Source organism: Halichoerus grypus, chromosome 4 (assembly GCF_964656455.1).
Source record: "Halichoerus grypus chromosome 4, mHalGry1.hap1.1, whole genome shotgun sequence".
NCBI classification, from domain to species: Eukaryota; Metazoa; Chordata; class Mammalia; order Carnivora; family Phocidae; genus Halichoerus; species Halichoerus grypus.
The window spans coordinates 163,896,736-163,916,046 of record NC_135715.1 but is presented as its reverse complement, the minus strand read 5'-3'; the positions used below and the strand labels follow the sequence as shown (position 1 = coordinate 163,916,046).

General features: G+C 38.2%; 1 protein-coding gene across 4 annotated transcripts in view; it reads right to left on the bottom strand.

Moving 5' to 3' along the window:
• PARD3B (par-3 family cell polarity regulator beta) overlaps positions 1–19,311 on the bottom strand; it is a 995,854-nt gene that overhangs the window by 386,696 nt on the left and 589,847 nt on the right. For all 4 annotated transcript variants that reach the window (XM_078071225.1, XM_078071227.1, XM_078071226.1 and 1 more), the window contains 2 exons: positions 8,631–8,801; positions 4,034–4,166 (listed from right to left, as the gene is read on the bottom strand). In XM_078071225.1, coding sequence (XP_077927351.1) covers positions 4,034–4,166; positions 8,631–8,801 — 304 coding nt within the window. The remainder of the gene's footprint in view (positions 1–4,033; positions 4,167–8,630; positions 8,802–19,311) is intronic.

Below are 19,311 nucleotides of genomic sequence, written 5' to 3'. Positions count from 1 at the left end.
AAAGGGGGAGACGAGAGCAATGAAAAGAGAACTAATAACAAACCAGAGGCAAATGGTGCTTATTACTATTACTTAACCATTACTTGGCCACGGGTGAGATCTAGCAGCAAAATTCTTCAGAAAATACAGTGTTGGTATTTCATATTCTTTATTACCATTTAAATGCTTAATAGGATTTTATAACTAAACTGTTGGGACACAGCCCCCATCCTGACCCCTTACCATTTGGGGCACCACACTCATTCTACTACAGGCATTGCTAGCAATTCTCCAACACAAATGTGAATTTTCTGGTGTTACAATTTCTACAAATGTTAGTTCTAAAAATGCCTTTTCCCTGTAACAGCTTGACAGGAGTATGTGTATATATATATAAAAAAATAACCAAGGAACTGTGGGTGGTATGTACTATTATTACAAAAATAGATGGAACCGAGCATATCAACATTGGATTTTTAAATATACAAAGGAAAGGAAAAAGGGAAGAAAAAAGAAGTGAATGTTTTGGCTGTAAAAGTTCCTTTCCACACTAGACATTATATTTTGTCAACTCAGTCTTGCTTTTCTGAAGGGGCTCCTTAAAAAACTTGGTCGTGTTGAGTTAACACTCAGGTTTCACGAGGCTTACTGGCCTCTTGCTACCTCATGTGCAACTGAAACTCAGAAACTCTCAATGGTTCCCAAAATTTTAAATGTTTTTAGTATGACAAAGAGATGATGATCATGATATTCTTCTCCAGCATCATGTTTACAAATTCTATTATATATATTCTTATCTCTAAGTCAATAGGCTTACATAAAAGTAAGAGAATTTCATCTACAGGTCTCTTACGATTAAAATTTAATGAGTCTATACCTTGATAGGCCTAATTCTTTAACTGAATATTGTATAACAGATCTACAAGGAAATAACAGCAATAGATTTTTCCTGCTTTAAAGAAAAATAATGTTCAGCGCAGTACTTCTTAAAAGAACTGGATTTTTTTGTCACCTTGGAAAATTGACACGGGGGGAGGAAGTACAGCAGGAACCTTGTAGGTAGCTGACCTGCATGGTTTTTCACGGTGTAAAATGTTGTTCTACCTGGAGGTAAGTCTCAAGAGGAAGAGAACAGACAGAGACTCCCAGTGGTTGTTTGTGGCCACACGTACCCAAAGGACCTAACTGTTCAGTGGAAATACAAACTCAAAACATTCTATTGAAGTTTCAAAGAATTATGACATTTTATTTTTAGCATGTGCTTCGACTGGACTCTATTATTTGAATTTTTTTTTCCGTGTATATCCTTACATTTTAACTAGTTCTATAGTTTCGTTATTTTGGCCTTTGTTGGCCCTTCTAGAGATACTGTCCCATTTCCCTATCTCGATGTCCTCTAAAAATACTCCATGTAATTACCACTCCAGTGTCAATATTTTATAGTTATTAAAAATGAGGGGCATCTGGCGGGTGTAGTTGGTGAAGCGTGTGACTCTTGATCGCAGGGTTGTGGGTCCGAGGCCCACGCTGGGTATAGATATTACTTAAAAAATAAAATCTTTTTCATGTGTCTGTTGGCCATTTGGATGTCTTCTTTGGAAAAATGCCTTTTCATGTCTTCTGCCCATTCAATATCGCTCGGCATCAGGGAAATCCAAATCAAAACCTCAATGAGATACCACCTCACACCAGTCAGAATGGCTAAAATTAACAAGTTAGGAAATGACAGATGTTGGCGGGGATGCGGAGAAAGGGGAACCCTCCTACACTGTTGGTGGGAATGCAAGCTGGTGCAGCCACTCTGGAAAACAGTATGGAGGTTCCTCAAAAAGTTGAAAATAGAGCTACCCTATGATCCAGCAATTGCACTACTGGGTATTTACCCCAAAGATACAAAAGTAGGGATCCGAAAGGGTACGTGCACCCCGATGTTTATAGCAGCAATGTCCACAATAGCCAAACTATGGAAAGAGCCAAGATGTCCGTCGACAGATGAATGGATAAAGAAGATATGGTATATATACACAATGGAATATTACGCAGCCATCAAAAGGAATGAGATCTTGCCATTTGCAACGACGGATGGAACTGGAACTGGATGGAACTGGAAGGTATTATGCTGAGCGAAATAAGTCAAACAGAGAAAGACATGTATCATATGACCTCACTGATATGAGGAATTCTTAATCTCAGGAAACAAACTGAGGGTTGCTGGAGTGGGGGGTGGGGTGGGAGGGATGGGCTGACTGGGTGATAGACACTGGGGAGGGTATGTGCTCTGGTAAGCGCTGTGAATTGTGCAAGACTGTTGAATCTCAGATCTGTACCTCTGAAACAAATAATGCAATATATGTTAAGGAAAAAAAAAAAAGAAGAAGATAGCAGGAGGAAGAATGAAGGGGGGGAATCGGAGGGGTAGACAAACCATGAGAGATGATGGACTCTGAAAAACAAACTGAGGGTTCTAGAGGGGAGGGGGGTGGGAGGATGGGTTAGCCTGGTGATGGGTATTGAGGAGGGCACGTTCTGCATGGAGCACTGGGTGTTATGCACAAACAATGAATCATGGAACACTACATCTAAGACTAATGATGTAATGTATGGGGATTAACATAACAATAAAAAAATTTTAAAAAAAATCTTTAAAAAAAAATGAAACAAGATAGGGGATAACATGCCCACTACTCCTTTGGATGTCACTGGTATAATTAGGAATAAAACCTTTAACTTGGATTGTCATGTTGCTTGAGAATTAAACACCAATCAAATTATGTAAAGCCTAGATATTTTAATACACATGGCAATGTTCTTGATCACTATATGGGCACGGTAGAGAGAAGGCTGTTCTAGTCTGTGGAAAACTTGCTGTTCCTTCCCCAGATTCTCCTCCTACTGTGATTTAAGGTCTCAGAAAGAGATCTCGCTTTGTCAAGACAAATTTTAATTTCTTAAAGAAGACGAGAAAAGACAGAGTATTTTTTTTTTATCTGATACAAAGTCAAGTGAGCTTTTAATGACACTCTTGGTATCAGGTGAAAGGACTTCAACAGTTTCAAGAGACCAATGTAAGACAAGGTCTGTGCTGTGGTTTAAGGAGTGAACTTGAATCAGAGAGATAGGGGCTGAATCCAGGCTCTGCACAGATCAAGTATGTGGTCTTGGGTTAATTATTTACTCTCTATTCCTTCATCTGTAAAATGAGGATAATAGTATTACCCACTTCCAGTGTGCATGTAAATTGTTTAACACAGACTCTGACAGTAAACACTTAATAAATAAATGGCCACAGCTGTTGTTGCTACTCACTAAAATGGACGAAGTCAGAGGAAAAAAACAGCATCCCATTCTGATGAAACAATTTAATTCTAGAGGAATCTGAGAGGTACAAGCCTGTTCTGATGGAGTTCTCAGAGTTTAGAACTTGTTCCCATGTAGTTAAATTTTGGTAACATCTTAAATGTAAATAAGGGATCGATTACATAAATAGTACCTGCATTCAACAGATTACTATGCAACCACTAGTACAGGATAATAAGGGAAAGACAATGTAGTAAGGGAATAATAAGAGCATTCCAACTGTTAAACAATAGTCTCGGTTCATGGTATTTAACACACTCTTCCTACAATCTGTGAATCATGTTATGATCATCTTATGGTTTAATACTAGTCCATACATTTTTTTTTAAGTTTAATAGTTATTTACATTTGGTAACTTCCAATAATTAAAAGATTGTTAAAAAAAAAAATAACAGTTTGCCATTTTGTTTCTCCATTCTGCCATTTTGTTTTTGTTTGGCTTATTTCACACATCATCCTCCGTGTTTGGGGCAGCAAGCATAGAAACTGTCACTTAAACTGGAGGCAATGCCAGGAATCTGCTTCACAACTTCTGAGTCAGCTCTCCCACCCATCATCTCTCCGTGTTCATGACTCAGAGTAACAAAGCCTGCACTTAGTGTAATTAACTTCCCTTAGTCCTTTTTTTTTTTTTTTTTAAGATAGTCTTGTGTTTTCTCACGCCATTTGCAATAGATGGAAATGGTCAGACTCTTACCTTTCTGTTTGTCTTGTGAACTGTAAGTGCCAAATGGATGCAATGAACTATTATCATTTCTCCTGGAGGTGGTTATAGCGTTTTGACAATTCTCAAAGCATGGCTTAGAAAATGCCCCACACTCTGCAGGCTCCTAAGGGATAAAAATAAAAATTACATTTGCTTTTTTAATATGTTCGAACTTGGTCAATGAAAGCAAAGTAGGAGAATGATCTATTTATGAATGATCTTCCAAAAGTCTACTGCACGTACACACTCAACTGGAAAATCAAAATGGCCTTATCAGTTAAAAGATCTTTGAAGACGAAATAAAAAAAAATGACAATGTGGTGCTAAGGATTGGGAGTACTCATAGCCAACACCAAAGAGGATTAACTTTATTATTCTTTCCCCCCACTTACAAATGGCTTCTTTCAAATTTTCTTCCATCTGGGAGTACAGCTTGTGACAGTGTCAACACAAGAATAACGGTCCATGCCAAGGGTGTTTTTCTGCCAACCAGCTGGTTCCTCTCTCTCTCTCCCTCAGCGACTAAGTGCATATGCTCTAGGACAAGTCAGAACCTAAGCAGGTTTGCCACTCAAATGCCATGAGTGTATCCCGCTGCAGACACTGGGTCTGTTGGCCAGAAGCTAAAACAAACTCTGTGACAATACCAGACAGTGGTCCTCCTGAGCTTTTGCCCACTTTTTGGTATTTTCCCCTCCTATTTGGATGTTGACAGCCTGCAGACAAATTCATAGTGTCCTCAAAATGGCTGTATCCAGAGTAACAGGCCCACAAAGCATGTTGCACGGGTGTGAAGAGGTAGCGGGGGGCCAGTTTCAGAGGGCTCCAGCTGTTTGTTCAAGAGGACTGAGGCAGACAGAACTGGGGGCTGCTCTTGCTTAGACTGTGTGTCTTTCTAACAGATTTCAAGGAAGTCATGTGGAAGCCATCTCACCGTTGTGCCCCTGACCATTTGTTTTTGTTTTGTTTTGTTTTTTTAAAGATTTATTTATTTATTTGTTTGACAGAGAAAGAGAGAGCACAAGCGGGGGAGTGGCAGGCAGAGGCAGAGGGAGAAGCAGGCTCCCCGCTGAGCAAGGAACCCAATGTGGGGCTCGATCCCAGGGCCCTGGGACCATGACCTGAGCCCAAGGCAGCCACACAACTGACTGAGCCACCCAGGCGCCCCCGCCTGACCATTTGTGAGAGGAACAGGCTACATACAGAACACAGATCTGATCTCCAAAAGCTCTTCACTTCGGAGCAAAGCATTTGGCCCAAACAATTTTATTATACTTTCCTCTCAGTTCCACAAACTTGGTATCCTGCTAAACAAAATATTTAAAACATTCAATTTATGCATTCTTAATAATTAAAATATTTTCAGCTGCTGAAGGTCTATTGGCTTCTTGTCGAGGCTTATAACACTTTGCCCACACGCAGTGTTACCCTCTGCCTCTGTGCTGCTAGTCAAACCAGACTCAGCAAACTACTCCTAAATTAAAGCCAGAGCCCCGGCAGGCAGGAGAGGTAGGACTGACTGCACATAGCCTTGTGCTTTAACAACAACAACAAGAACCAAAAAAAAAAAAAAAAAAATTCCGCTTTCCTAGCTCTTTGATAAATGACACAATCAATATCCCAACAACTGATCAGTAACCAGCCTAATTAAAGTATTCAGCCTGTAAAAATAGGGCTGTCGTGGAGCCCTCCATTAGTGTCCCAGCCAATAAAAAATATAATGGATTTTTAAACATATTCTGCTTCTACCGAGATGAGCTTGTAGCTGGGAGGGAAATGTTTTGGGGAAGGGGGGAAAAAACAGGTCATAACCCATTTTTTAATACTAAGTCTCTAGGCTCAAATAGAATTACAATTGAACCTCAGGCTCATCCTTTGAAAAACATGGTTCTGTTTAAAATGATTTTGATTCCATCAAGGACTCATTATGTATTCTTCACGAGGTCCTCATCAAAACTGTTTACGTATCTTGTACATCTGGGTAATGTGGGAAAATACTCCAACAACTATATATTTTGACTTTTCTTAAGTAGCTTCTTCAATTTTTTTTTATATCAATATAATGTTCAAGTAACCATTTTGGTATTCTTGCCAAATCTAACTAATTGATTTGCCTGCATGTAGGAGCAGTGCTGAGACCTTTTTCCCGGTGACGCTGCCTTTTTCTTGTACCTGAGGGTGACAGCGGCCCCGCAGGAGAAGACACCACAAGCAGGAGTGCACCACATACACTTTGACACAAACACACAACTGGGAGATCATATAGCTGCAGATGGGTGTTTTTGTTTTTGTTTTTTTTCCAATTTAATAAAGATTAGTTGTACATTAGAAGCTGCTGTCTTCATAAGACAAAAACGCTCTTTAATCTTCGTGGGTACCACAGAGATTCTGATAGCTGAGAGCATCAAGTGCCTGCTCATTCCCCATGGAAAGCATGTAAATATTAGGGAAACTAAAAAGGGACCTTGTTTAAGTGTCCTCATCAAAATTGCTTTTTGTCCCATTTCTTAATTCCCAATTAATTTCCTAGTGAACTATATTAATAAAACACTTCTGAAGATGGGCAACAAACCGAAAGTTTAGTACTTTCTTCTGATGGATTAATTGTCAACCCACCTCAGAGTTGGAGAGTGGAAATAGGTGCAATGAAGAAGAATGTAAATGATAAAACGTCTCTACTAGATGAGCCCAAATACAGAATGTTTACCCACCAGGCACGCGCCTGTTTTAGAGAAAGACATGAAATTAGGAAAGGGGAGGGGTAGCAGACATAAAATGCCTAACAACCGTGTTCATTTTTTCTTTCTTTCTTTTCTTTATCCCTTAACTTTTGCTATTTGCACAGGTGTGGTACTCTACAGCAGTGCCGTCCAGACTTTTCTCTTAGTTGAATGTCTTTGTTCCAAGAAATCTTTAATACACAGATGCACAGAGGGGTGGTTTAGGGGCCCACGGGCCATCCTTCACACCTATCCCATCCAACTGGGTACCATGAATCCCAAGGCTCTAGAGTAAGAATCAAATTAAACCAGAAAGGAGCCAATTCCATCATGGATGGAAGCAACAGATAAGGGTTTTATAACTATGTACATAAGTAAAATCCATTAAATATTCATGGAAGCCTCTCTGTCACTTAAGCAGACACAAATGTTGAAAACGAGTTGGCTCATTATATATAGTCTCCAGTAATTGGCCAATTTACATTTATTTAACATTTACAAGGTTATGTACAGAAGAGTAAAAAGGTACAGTTACTCTCTTCCAATAGCTGATAATATAACGAAGTGAGATATAGTTTATAAGTTTACTACTTCAGCTGACCCTCTCAGATAAAGTAGGTCTCAGATGCATCTTTTATTCATTCATTCGACAGTATTTATTAAGTGTCTACTGTGTGCTGGGAAATGAGGATACATTAAGGGATAAAACAGACAACAGCATCTGTCATCTGCAAGTACTGAGCACTCAGTTATAGCCAGAAAATGGACAATCTGGGACTTTTACTCAAGTAATCCAAAACTTTAGAGCCTAACCTTTTAACTACTATGAATTTCAACTACCTTCTACTATTGTTTAATTTGAAAAATCCTCTCTTTTTTTATTTTTAAGTTGAACATGTTATTAAAACTAATATTTTATGTTAGTGTGTTATTAACAGTATTCTATGTTAACTGCCTTTCACTGTATTACACGAACATTACTTGTCCTCAGAGAATATTTGTGTAATGTTCTCATGTTTTTCTTAACTCTTAACTATGATCAACTGTTTTCTTCTTATCTTTTCTTAAAATATTTTTAGGAGCATTTAATAATTATTTTTCATATATAATAGAAAATAATGTTTTAGGAATATTTTATATTATAAATATATTAATATACTTGTATAATTTAATAATATAATTGTGTAATATAAATGTAGTATAGTTGTATGTAAGTGAAATGTTTAGGGATATCAGCATTCAAGAATATTTTATGCTTACACTTCATGGGTAGGCAGAAATACTTCTTACGTTAAAAAAAAAATCCCTAAAAAATCATGATAAAATACTGTAAAAATACTTATTTAATTAAAAAACATTTATTTAATAACATGAAGCAAGCAGCTTGCTTAACAGACCAAATTTTAAATTAGTTAAGTTCCAGGTCTGTATTATCCATGTGAACATTTTGGGGGAAAATGTACTGCATTATAACAATCTTCACATTAAGCGCTGTATACATCTGATTAAGAACTTTCTAAAGTATGGACACTATAAGCACCTCAATCAAAAAGTATATAAAGATGCTATATAGTTTAATAGTTTATTATATGAATGAAGCCAAAGCTCTAGAAATTTCTGGGGGAAAAAAAAACTGGAAAATATGGACCTGTTACATTTGAAAAATTCTTCCTTTATATGCACATTCTTATACCTTCTAGTTACACCTGTAATATACAACCACGTGTTTGCCGCATAAATCCATCAGAGCCCTTCTGGGGCATATTTTTCCAAAATTTCAGAGTAAGTATGATACTAAGGGACAGAAATTTGCATATTCTAGGTGGCCATTTGGGCAATTTGCTGAGGGAACTAAAGATATGCATCACCTCCAGTGGTCTCTCTGGTCTCCGCAGAATCACCAATTGGATCATCCCTCGAATATTTCCTTCCATGGACATTGATCGCCTCAGTGTCTCCATAGCTTCATGGTTGGACTTTCCCAAAAGAGATTCCCCATTAACGGCAATCAGCTGGTCATTCATCCGCAGACGACCATCCTAGGGCAGAGGGAAGAAAAACAGTATTAAATAGAGAAAAGTATGGTGATGATGGATGGCTGTTTCAGAAAAAGTTCAAGTTTAAAAAGAAAAAAAACAACAACCCAGCCATTAGGAATGATTTATTTTCTATGGCAGAACAAGGTTCTGGAGCTTATCAAATAGTCACAAATACTAACAATAATGAACTGTGTGAAAGTATGTTTTTGAAATCTCAGAGTCCCAAGCTGCAATAATTTAGACATTTGTATAATATCTCTTACCTAAATCTTTGGCAAGCATGCTAACCTAGCCCGATTCTGCCATTTTCTCTGGCAGGGACCATACTGGCTCATGGAAAGGGGGTTTGGAAACAAAAGGAAGTAGCCACATCACTTGAAACAAGGGCTTGCATTTGCAGGCACAGAGAGACATTATGCTTAAATGTTGCATGTTTGACTGTGGTAATGTGTCTCCTAGATCTCACCGCTAGCTCTGTTGAACTGTGCTGAAAAAAAAACCCAAAAAACAAAAAAACTCATGTAATTTTCTCTAATACAACCAAAAAGTTGCTAGTCTGCTAGTGTGCAAAAGAACACAGAGGTGTGTGGTGAGGGACCAATTTGCTATGATGTCTTCTGGCAGAAAAAGCACGACAAAGGAGACGGTCAAGCTTTTTTTGCAAGGAGGCTCTGACCGATGAGTACTTTTACCCAGAATCTTCAGGAAACCACATACTACAAAGTGCACAGAAGCTCAACATGTGGATCGGCAGCCTGGACTCCAGTCTGAATCACTTCTAGACACTAGTCATCTTCAGCCAGAAGCATCACACAAGCTACAGACTAGGGTGCCATCTTGCCAACAAAAGAACTTGGGGGGGGGACCACAGTGCCTCTCCCCCACAGGCAGCCTTGAGGGAAAAATCTTCAAAATACTGACAGTCAGATTAGGGACATGCCTTAGACCTGTTTTCACACTAGGGTAGAAAGTTCTCACTACGAGGCACAGGCGCAGTTTTAGGAATGTTATGATGTAGGGGCGCCTGGGGGGCTCAGTGGTTAAGCATCTGCTTTTGGCTCGGGTCATGATCCCAGGGCCCTGGGATCGAGCCCCACATCGGGCTCCCTGCTCTCCGGGAAGTCTGCTTCTTTCTCCCTCTCTCTCTGCCCCTACCTCCACTCGTGCTCGCTCTCTCTCAAATACATAAATAAAATCTTTTTTTTTTTAAAAAAAGGAATGTTATGATGCCACTGCAGCTAATAAACTTAACCAAAATACCAGGAGGTTTGTATGACAAGTTACCTTCCTGGAGAATTCCTCCATAAATCATCTCTAGTGATTCTCACAGAACTCAAGAACTAGAACAATGCTTTTATTCACATTACAGATAAAGAAACTGAGGCAGGGAAGGGCTGCAACTTGCCCAGGTCACAAAAGCAAACCAGAGACACAATGACCCCAGTTCTGATATCATGCACTTTGGCTCTTCAGTCTCCCTACTAGAATTCTCTTTGTTATTTGGTCTCTAGACTACAGTTGTACAACTCTAAAATAGGAAAGGAAAATACTGAAGAGTTTTTACAGGAGTAAATATCTGGGATCCATGTTCAAGTTAAGAGAATAAAATACAAAAGAATAAAACTTCCCTAAGAAATGAGAAAACCAGGCATACAATGAACAATAGGACCAACTGTGCAGCTTTGGGAGAGAAATCCTGCAGACAAGTTGATAAACTTTGACTAATTCGGTAGCAGATGGTCAGAGGAAGTTCTTCCGCTGACAGCAGGGGAAAGGGTGAGTGGTGAAAGCTGCTCTGGAGAGCTAATGCCGTGATGGAGACGCACTGCACGTGCCACCTGCTGGTGAGGGTGCGTAGGCTTGCAGAGGCTGCCCAAAGGACCATATGCTCCTGAATGAAGAAAGTGGGATGTCAAGGCGACGAGATCGATCCAGAAGGGCGTTCGATCAGAGCTGGAAAACGTCTGAGTGGACTGCCTCCACAGAGCATGATGTCCCCTCCCTTCCTCTTGTTTTCCCACTCCACTTAACCTTTACCCTAATTTGGAGCAAATCTGGAAATGAGATTTACAGGAAAGGCCAAACAAGAAAGAAATCTCTCCATTTCTATGATCTAATTTTGAGTGGGGCACAGAAAGACTGAGGTTAAGGTTACACAGAACAGGGTAAAACAAAAACAACCTTAATGGTTTAGTCATGTGAACTGAGACACAACTCGAGAAATCATTCTGGTTTATTTTGGCCTTTAGTGGAAGGAGGACTAATGGATTGAGTCTTGAGAAGGAGGCTGGGAGGGTCACTAAAAATCGGATGTAAGATTTTTAAAGAGGAGGAGGAAGCAGAAGAGTTGGATCAAGATCCTCGCCCTGTTAACAGGAAATGAGGTCTAGCATTGGATTTGCAGAGGCTTAGTCTTGGCAGAACACCTCTTCCTCTATGATATGAAGAAAGATAAAGATTGAAGCTTTATGGGTATCTCTAGGATGGAGGAAATAAAATCTGAGTGAGATTCCACCTGGTAACCTCATGTGAACCTTCTCTGTAAAGTATGGGGCAAGGTCTATGTGAAGAGGTAAATAAGAGATAAGGAGATATAAGGACTTTTTTTTGATAAAATAATCTCTTACGAACAGGTACTAAGCACAAACTTTCATTTCTAGCTACATTCCAAGTCTCAAGCACACAGAGCACTACATTGAAGTAGAACATGTTTGCTGTATCCAAGTCCCAAACAAAAAGGCAGGTCAGGTCACCCTGGGGCAGCTGGGATTTTTTTTTTGGAAGACATACACATTTATCACAAGCATCACTAGAGAGCTGTGGGCATGATAAAAATCCACACACTCTCATTTTCAGGCTTGGCTGGTCTGTTGCTCTTGGTGTGTGCTTTCTCTGTATAAGATAAATGATGGGTAATTTCATTAATGGTGATGCCAGTAAGTGCCATGTTGTCCTAACATTTAGAATATAATCACAGAACTTAGAGCTTGATAGGTCCTTCGAGATCATCTTGTCCAACCTCTTCTGTACAGATAAACAATGTGATGCTCAAAGAGGATGCAAAGCCATTCATTGAACTCATCTTAAGAGAAGGCACTTCCCCATGGGCTGGGACTTGCTCAGCTAGTTAGGGTCAGAGCTAGATCAGAAGAGCCCAAGTCCTGGCTTCTTAGCATTCTCCATTCCTAACCATTCTCTCTGCTACATAGATGATGGTGACTAGTTCCTAAAGAAGTAACGCTTCAAGAAAGAAACATTCAAAACCGGCGAGGACAATATGTCACCAGATGTCTCCTGGAAGAGAGCCTGATACAAAATCCAGAGTCAGATGGCAGAAGATATGGTGACTGGTGCTTGTGCTGGGGGATGGCAGGACAACTGTCTTCTTCTGCAGAAGCAGGAGACAATTTGTTCACCTCTCTAGCCATAAGGACATAAATGCATACCCATGTCTGGGCTTGATCAAAAATGAAAGTGATTCAATGGGAAGCTCATTAAATATCTCTAACTCAGACTCATTAAATATCCTTCACAATTGTATATTGCTGTATCCAAGTCCCAAACAAATTGTGTATGCTTTGGGATAATTTTGACCAAGAAAAGCACTTTTTTATGGTTTTATCTTTTTCTTTTAATACTATGTTTAAGTGCATACTTAGACATGAGAATGCTAACTCTCATCAACTCATTTTATAGAAGTGATTTCAACTATCTGGGGATAAAACTCAGTAATTTTAGAATATTTATTTCATTGTAATTTGGGTCATGCTTGTGTCTGTTAAAGAAAAAAAATCCCTTTCTGCTATAGACTGAATGCTTGTGTCCCTCCTCCCCCACCCCTCTTCCAAATACATATGTTTCAAATATGTGAGGTTATTAGGAGGGAACCTTCATAAATGGGATTAGTGCCCATATAAAACAGGCCTGAGAGAGATTCCTCACCCCCTCTGCCATGTGAAGGTACAGAAAGCAGATGGCTATCTATCAATCTGAAATGGGCCCTCACCAGACACTGTATCTGCTGGCGCCTTGATGTTAGACTTCAGCCTCCACAACTGGGAAAAATAAACTTGTTTTCTATAAGCCACCCCATTATGGCAGTCTGCTAAAGCAGCCCAAACAGACTAAGACACTTTCCTTCCTATTTTACTGCCATCAGGCCCCTAACTAACAAGACTCCTCACCTCTGGCAACTATACTCTTCATCTCTGGTCAACCCCATAACCAACTCTATCCATCCTCAAGCAGGAGGGAGTAAAGGAAGTTCCCCAAAGAGGAAGGAGAACAGAGTAAAGATAAAAAAGTAACTTCCTTAGGATACCTGAGGACAAATAAAAACTGGTACAAGATTTAGGTCTTCTCCATGTCCTGGGATTGCTTCAAATCTCATCAGCCCTAACCCAGTTCTAATGCAATAGGATGAGTGGCCCAGGAGACAAGATGTTTGAGAATTACCGTCTCCCTTTTACTAAGCACCTAACACAGGCCAGTCTTTATGCAAATGTTTTGTATATGCTCTCTCATTTTTTTCTCACGACAATCCTGTGAGAGAAATACTACTCTCCACTATTTAAGAGATGTAGAAATGGAGAGTCAAAGAGATAAAATGATTTGTCAAAGGTTATTAGCATGGCTAGGTGTCCTTGTCTCTGAGTCAGACATGTACCTGTTATGCTATGTTGCTTCTAAGATCAGAGTTCTAGAGATGATTAAAGACATTACAATTATTAATGACAATAATTATTTAATGAGTTTCTTCTTTGGGTAGTCATTGTGCTAAGCCCATTATGTGCACTAGACGATTTAATCTTTACAACAATCCTATACATTGGGGACTGTTGCCCTCATTTTATAAAAAAGAAACCAAGAATTAGGTCAGTTAAATGCATTGTTACAAGTCACAATTCTAAAGCAGATTTGAACTAGGACTGGGTCACTCTGAAGGCCACGTTTCCAACTATTTTGCTAGTAATTCTTGACTTTTATGGACTCTTAGATTCCTTTGAGAATCTAATAAAGGCTACAGATTCTCACCTCTTAAAAATATTTACACCACAGCTTCTCCACAGCTGCACATTTGGACCAGATAATTCTTTGTAATGGGGGCAGTCATATATTTTTGTAGGATATTCCATATGCCCACTGAAGTATATCCACAATTTCCAGGGCGTCTAGTGACCTTATATTTCAGCACCTGTTGTAGTCAGTGGTGCCCGGGTACTACCTCTACGATGATTACTGGTGACGTTGTATGGCTTAATCCACCTCTTTTGGCTAATTTTTTTGTAAGGTCCCTTTACCTCTGAAGTTCCAATGAACACAGAAGGGAGAGTAAGGAAGCCTAAGCAAAGAACTAGCCTCTGCAAAACATGAAACAAGCATGAGAGAGTGGGCTGGCTTTTCTTGGGAGTAGCTGGCTGGAACCCAAGGCCAGTCCGCATTAGGCCAGGGTGTTGAGAGGATTAATCATGACCAGATGCCGGCTCCTGCCTCTGCATGTTTCTAATGGGGCCCTCAGTAAAGCCTCCTGGGATATTATCAACACCCAGAGCCCAAATCCCAAAGCCTGACTTCAGACTGCCGAGCAGGATTTCCCTAGAGTGGGCTGGGACTCCAGGCAAGATGACACCTGATTGAAGGAAAGGATTGTCCTGAACAAATCCTTCACAAGGCCCTAAAATCATTCCATGACAACATCTGCCTACCATATTTGTGCAAAAAAAAAAAAAAAATCCAACCTACAAGAGAACTTTGCATTCCAGATTGAAATCATTTGACTTCATTTAAAAACAATAGCAATGAAAGGAAAAGAATAAATCAAGATTTTAAAGTACAGTTTTTAAAACAAAGAAGGGGAATAAAGAAAGCTGGTAAGACTAGAAGCATATATGTTCTTGTCTTGAAGAGTATCTACCTACATTAATCAACATTTTACATCATCTGTCCTAACACAATTTCAACCAATATGAACAGAGCCAATTCTTCCCAAGTAAGAGCTCTATTTTCCAGGGACAAGACATTGTATTCTGGGGTAGACACCATGGTGACATGGCCTGTATTTCTCCTTCTGTCCAAAATGTCCTTTGCATTCCTACTCACCCACTGAATATCTATCTTTCAAAACAAGGCTCAGCAACTGCCTTCCATTCATAGATTTCTCCATAGAGAGGATTAACTGCTCCATCATCTCAACACCTACGATACTTTAATAATATTCATCTACCATACTTCTATCATATGAGAGTTGTTCATATTTTTAACTTATTATGCCACCAGTTTCCTAGATTATAGAATGAGTTGTTTTAAGTTCCTGATCTCCGGTCTATACTATATATTGCAGAACCCACTAGAGATGCTCAAGAAGTGCATGCTAAGTCGAGTCACTTGAAAAACCTTTCATTCTGGTGCTCTGGACCTGGTATAAGTTTCATCTACAATGAACAAATGGTTTATGTAACAAACTGTAACTGTGAGAGATTCACGAACCCAGGCTGGCCTGAATATGCCATCACATGTTCACAGAACCTTTAGACTTCTAGAAGTGAAGCTTGATTACTTCCTGTGTACTGGCCCAATAGTCACTTCCTCAATGACTGTAAAATTTAAATTTACTCATTTAATTCAATATTGTTTTAAAAGCTTCACTCCATTATGTAGCAAACTGGTGAAGTCTCAGGATTATACCATTTACTTGGTATTTGTGGTATTTGAAACTGTTTTTGCCAAAGATAACAGAAGAATATTATTTAGAACGTCAGAATATATATATAATCAAAACCATTCCAATACTTTCAAAATGTATTATAATTCTTTCATTTTAAGCTCCCTCTGGAAAAATGCAGGGCATAAATATATCCCAACTTATAGACTCTACTATACTCATTACCGATTCTTATAATTCCCTCAGCAAAAAAAGTTTGAGAAGCACTGACTTAAAGAGTTATCACAAATATTCCCTGGACTACTACGCAGTAATAGCATTTTGTGCTTATCTGACACTTCTGCTTCCTGTCATTTCAGCTTCCTCACCATATATTCTTATCTCCTTCCTGATTTTCTGTTTTTGGTTTACTTTGGCCTAGGAAACTGGATAATAAAAAGCTTATTAAGGCATATGTGTTTTACATGAGTTAAGAAGATTCTGCCATGAGTGCCTAACCAGGCTAGAATCTGAGGCCTTTTCAACTTATTGAAAATCATCTTATTTAATTAACAAAAAAAAGAACTATACTCTTGTTTGTGCTAAAACTGCTTAAATTCTTGTCACTGGAAGAATGGGTCCAAAGCAAAGTACCAAGGACAAAACTTGGATCATGTTATGAATATAGTTATATATATGAATATATAAATACATATGATAAATATTAAAAATATATAGTAAATATATATAAATACATATAAGTTTTCTCTCTCTCTCTTTATATATATAGAATATATATCTGTTCTATAAATACCCATAATGAAGGTGACTATAGCTTTACAGGTGAAAGGTACATCTTCAGAGTCAAAGTATCATCATCATGGTATATCAACTTTCATAGAATATAGTTTCCTTTTTGATTAAGACTACCAATTCTTACAATTTCTTTCAGCCCATGGAGATAATCATGGAGTCCAAAATACACTCCAAAATGATGTAGGTTTCCAAAATTTTATCTGGCATGGTATGGATTTCTTATTTGATTTCCATGCATAAAATAAAAATGTGTAAGTGATAAAGATCAGCAAGAAAAGCAATGATTAATTAAGCTGATATTGTGAGATTTTAAAAATAATGTTATAGTACCTCTTTATAAAATAGTTGCTACTGGAGAGAAACCATTAAATGATGAGCCTGACTATCTGAATTAACATATGCCAACATTTTTGTTTTTTTTAATAAAGGGAAATTGGGTTAAATAATTAGCATAACAATAGATAATATTGTTCTCGTGTTTAGGTTAATAATTTCATTTTTAAGGTAAAATTCTTATTGGATACACAGTGATTATGAATTTTTCCAGGCAAGGTTCCTGCTTTTAGGTATGCATAAAATGTATCACATTTTTGTGGTCAGGATGAAATGTCAGAGTTTGGCTTCCCACAGTTGAGGATCTGCAATGGAGCGATTGACATCCTTGAGTGTAGGGTCTGTCGGTCAGAGGTAAAAACCTGGAAGACGTGACTGCTGGTAACAATTGTTATGGTTTTCCACCAGCAGAAAACATTTATCAATTTTAAGAAGAATGGGTAGTTGAAGAAATCATGTAACATTTAGTGTTCCTTAAGAGCTGTCCCTTGTAACTTCCTTTGAATTCATTAATTATAGATCTACCACATGATTTATAGATACCAGTAGAGATGGAGTTGGAAGTGACTCACACTGGGAACTCCTACCGGACTCCTGTTGAGTAGCTTGACTGCCGCTAACTGTTCCAGGTTATGAAGAGACATGAAGATTCAGGATCAAGCACTATATTCCCAGAAATTCTAGAACTGTGTATATTCACTCTAAAAGTTCACATTTTAGCCATTTCAAAATAGGGAGATTACTTGTATTAAATCATTTTTTTCTTTTACCTCATCCTAAATAGTGTAGATTATGAAATTCTGCCTCTCTCAGAGGGAGTATTCCAAATTTCCTAAGCACACTAGAATCAAATTACTTAAATTATGTCTATTTCATATCCTGAGTGCATGCATTTGCAATTAGCTATGTCAGGCATTTTTCTTTCATTTAATTTCATCATCATCAAGTAGTATTTATTAAGCACAAACCTGGCTAATTAATTTTCTAGAGAAAAACAGGTATTCTTAAATCCATTCTATTTAAGAGATCTTAAATAATCTGACACATGATATTTTTTCCCTTAGCAAAAATTGCCTTTAAATTTTAATTTTTACTTTATTATTTCAAGGTTACAGTAGGACATATTCTACTCCCAAAGTCTGTATATTCAAATAAAAAATGTCATTCAGAATTAATATAACAGATTCCATGAGATTTTTATTCTTACTACAGCATACTAATATTCTATCTCAATTTTTTAAAAATATCACTATTCTAGTTATATTATTTTCCTAAAAGTGATTTATTTTTAAGGTAGAAACTAAGAGAAATAGGCAGCTTAAGTTATTATAATCATTAGATGTAAAAATGCATTTTTTCTTAAAAATTCAGTTATTATAGTTCATGAAAATCAAAGCAAAAGAAAGCCACTGATCTCAGAATTCAAAATGTTTAGCCAGTGAGGATGAGAATATTGAAGGTCTTCAAACCTATCATCAAGACGTGTGTGCTTTAGTGGAGGAAAGGAAAAGCTAATTTTTATGTGGATTTGGGGAAAGGAGAGTATTCTTCTCAAGGTACTTTTTTTCTAACTGCAACAGAGACAATATTCCTTTTCATTTAACAATAATCACACCACCACATTCACTTTAAATTCCAATCACAGAACTGGAATTTTAGAAAAGCATCCTCAAGAACCTCATTGTGCCACTCAGGTCTTGGTTCATACGACATTAAACCCATAGACTTCTATCTAGTATTTTTGGGTTCTGGTAGCAATTACCCTGTACTTTCAGTGGCCAATGCCCAGTAAGAATGACAGAAACTAAAACGGAACTACAAACATGCAATGCCTGTTACTGTTTAAGCAAATTGGCATCAATACTCAGTCATATTTGGCTACTGAGGTCAATGGTCACTTTGTACTTTGAAAAGCAGAGCTCAAAATGATGCTTCAGAAGGGTCCACCAAGAACTCCGTGGGCTGAAGGGGTCTGAAATGGCAGATGTTGTATCCTGACACAAGTGGGGAAGAGTTCTGGGATTTACTTCTTGATATGCAGAGTGGAATTTAAATATTAATGAGATTATGCATTTGGATAACTCTGAATAGAGTACAAATATTGTTCAGTTTGCCCCTCGAGTGAGAGGAATTCACTTCCAAGAGGGAATTCTAGAAGAACCAGGTGCTTTCATTTTCAAACAGAGATTTACATCTCCATTAGAAATAACTCAAATAAGAGAGGAAATGATAGAAAGCAGTAGCCCAAGAGGTAAATAAAAACAATACAAATAAATAAAAAGAGAAAAGAAAGAAGAAAGAGGCCCTCAATTATAGTCACAGTCACACAGTGGTTCGGGGCTTTTGCATCTGGCAAGAAGTAGCCTCTCTTTGTTTATACCAACAGAAGCCCCCAGGAGAATACAGCACACAGAATCCACAGGAAGAATTTGGTCATACTTTTCAAAGTAGTTTAGTCTTCAAAAATCCACCTTCCCTAAAGGGAAAAACACCTTGAGAACCAATTAGTGGTACAAAGGGCCAGGAGAAAAAGATTGCGCTCTGGCAGAAAGATTATTTTGTTGATTTCAGGGAAAAACCTAGGGCCAGATGCTAAAGTGGATGTTCCCCATGCCTATCTCCCCTTTGCCCCAGGGACACTGCAGTCTGTTACGTTTGTATCTTCTCAAATAGGGACAGGAACAAAGTCTCAAAACAATTTTTGTAAGACATAATCCTGAA